The following is a 2,259-nucleotide window of genomic DNA, read 5'->3' as shown; positions in this document are numbered from 1 at the left end:
ATTTTATCGGTCGATTAAATTCTGGCGATTGATCTGGGGTCAACTGTATCTCGGTGAATGATCTTTTTGCAGCTCCTCCCAATGTCATTGAACTTCCAGATGACGACAAGGATGTGCCGCTGAGGCCTAGGAGGAACAAGAAGGCATCAGCTGGCAAGACATCCCAATCGGTGCTGGTGACCAAGCTGGCGATTCAACAGCCTAAAGATGTGACTCGAGCTTCTGTTACTTTCGCTGATCCAGTAACAAGTGAGCGCCCCACATCGTCGAATGCACCAGTGCTGGCTTCGACCATCCAGCTTCATGCCTTGGAACGTAAAGCTGTCGTGACTGAGCCACCAACTCCATTCTTCACCAGCCATCACGTTCCAGAAGACCAGGCAGGCGCCACTATAGAAGCCATTCGCCAAGCCGGCATAATGATGGAGCGGGTGAAGGTGGTGCACGAAAACAGTCAGGCTGCTTATGATGCCAGTGCGGCCCTTCGAGCCAATGTCCAGGTAAGCTGGCTTCTGACTAAACACTTCTCTTGTTGCTTGTTCTGTTAGGATATGCTACCCGAAGACTTTCCTTCGTGCATCTTCTTGTTATTCTGCACTTCACATCTGTACACCCGCTGGGTGTTTGAATTTCTGTTGAGTAACTTTCTCGATTGAGTCGACTAGGTTGTGTCGATTGTAGTTCTGGGTTAGTGGGGGCACGCGTAGTGCACCCAGTGGGTGTAGTCCCCGAGGCCACCATCAAATGTGTGAGTCAGCGGGGGTCTTAAAGAATGCCTTTATTGTTTCACTCTTCCACTCGGTCTAGAGGGACCATGTCGAGTGGAACCCGAACCAGTGGGGGCACGCTAAGTGCACCCACTGGGTGTAGTCCCCGAGATCGCGGTCGAGTGCGGGCAGTCGGTTGGGGTCTGAGAATATCTTTTTTCTTCTTCTTCCACTCGATCTGGGCGGACCATGTCGAGTGGAATCTGAACTAGTGGGGGCACGATAAGTGCACCCACTGGGTGTAGTCCTCGAGACTACTATAGAATGTTTTGATTCTGCAGTAGTCTTAGAGTTTTATTCACTAGGAGGCGAATGATCTTTGACCTTGTCCATTGACATATCTTTTACTGATTGCAGAAATCCTGTGCGCTTATCTCCAAGTTCGCTGAATTCGATGAAAAGAAGAGACAACCCAACCTTGACTTGGAGCTGGCCAATCAGAACTTGAAAAAGGCTAAAGACGAAGTAGCTGGTACGGAAGGTAATGACCTGTCGACTGTTTATCTTAATCATCCCTCAAGTTATCTCTTCGTTCTTCAGTCTGACCCGAGTGTATATCTTGCAGAGAAAATGAGGCAGGCTCTGGCGAAGAAGGACCTCAATCTTGCAGCTGCGCAAAAGGAGGCTCAGGAGAAGACTACACTTGCTGACAAAAAGTTGGCTTCGGTCGGTGCGCTAGAGGAGGAAATCACCAAGCTGAAGGCGTCTCTTACCGAGTCCAACCGAGAGGCGACTCGTCTGAAGAAAGATAAGGTGACTCTGAACGAGCAGCTGGAAAGCATTTCTCGTAGGAGAAATGACCTGGAAGCTTATCTGAAAGCACTCGCCAAGAAGCTCTTCCTTATGCTCGAAGGTACTTTTCTTTATCCGACTGATTTACTGTTTGCAAGTCACCGTGAACCGGTCGACTCATTAATTCTTTGAATCTGCAGAATTCTGCCAAAACTTTGAAGAAGAAACTGGACGGATCGAGACGGGCTTGGACCCCGTCCTTTCTCCTCTCGGTGATGAGGCTGCCATGAACGTGCTCCGACTGGAATCCCGCGTTGCCAGCATTACAAGCTATCTTACTCGCCTGAAGGTGGCGGTGTCGCGCATCGACACGACACTTTGGCCAAGGGCAACGCTTCAAAATGACCTTGAATCTCTGATGACTCGACTCAATGAGGTTCCTGGTCGAGTGCAAGAATGGAAGAAGTCTTCTGCCCGATGCGGTGCGGACGTGGCTCTGTCGCTGGTTCGGGTCCACTGCAAAGAAGCTTGAGAAGAGAAGCTGGCAACAATCAAGGTTGCCAACTGAGGGAGTCCTGGATTAGGGGGTCTCCGGACAGCCGGACTATATCCTTTGGTCGGACTGTTGGACTATGAAGATACAAGATTGAAGACTTCGTCCCGTGCCCGGATGGGACTCTACTTGGCGTGGAAGGCAAGCTAGGAAATACGGATATGTATATCTCCTCCTTTGTAACCGACCTTGTGTAACCCTAGCCTC

General features: G+C 50.1%; 1 protein-coding gene across 1 annotated transcript; it reads left to right on the top strand.

Annotated features, from left to right (window-relative positions):
* The first annotated feature begins 1,337 nt into the window (after nucleotides 1-1,337).
* Nucleotides 1,338-2,031, top strand: LOC147965507 (uncharacterized). The gene is made up of 2 exons (XM_087530490.1): nucleotides 1,338-1,620; nucleotides 1,700-2,031. The coding sequence occupies exons 1-2, from the start codon at nucleotides 1,338-1,340 to the stop codon at nucleotides 2,029-2,031; spliced, it is 615 nt and encodes a 204-aa protein (XP_087386616.1).
* Nucleotides 2,032-2,259: the final 228 nt, after the last annotated feature.

The sequence above is a fragment of the Triticum urartu genome, chromosome 6A, assembly GCF_056163025.1.
Source record: "Triticum urartu cultivar PI428250 chromosome 6A, HENAU_Tu73, whole genome shotgun sequence".
Lineage (NCBI taxonomy): Eukaryota > Viridiplantae > Streptophyta > Magnoliopsida > Poales > Poaceae > Triticum > Triticum urartu.
Note: the sequence above shows the minus strand (reverse complement) of the source record. Positions and strands in the feature narration are given on the sequence as shown.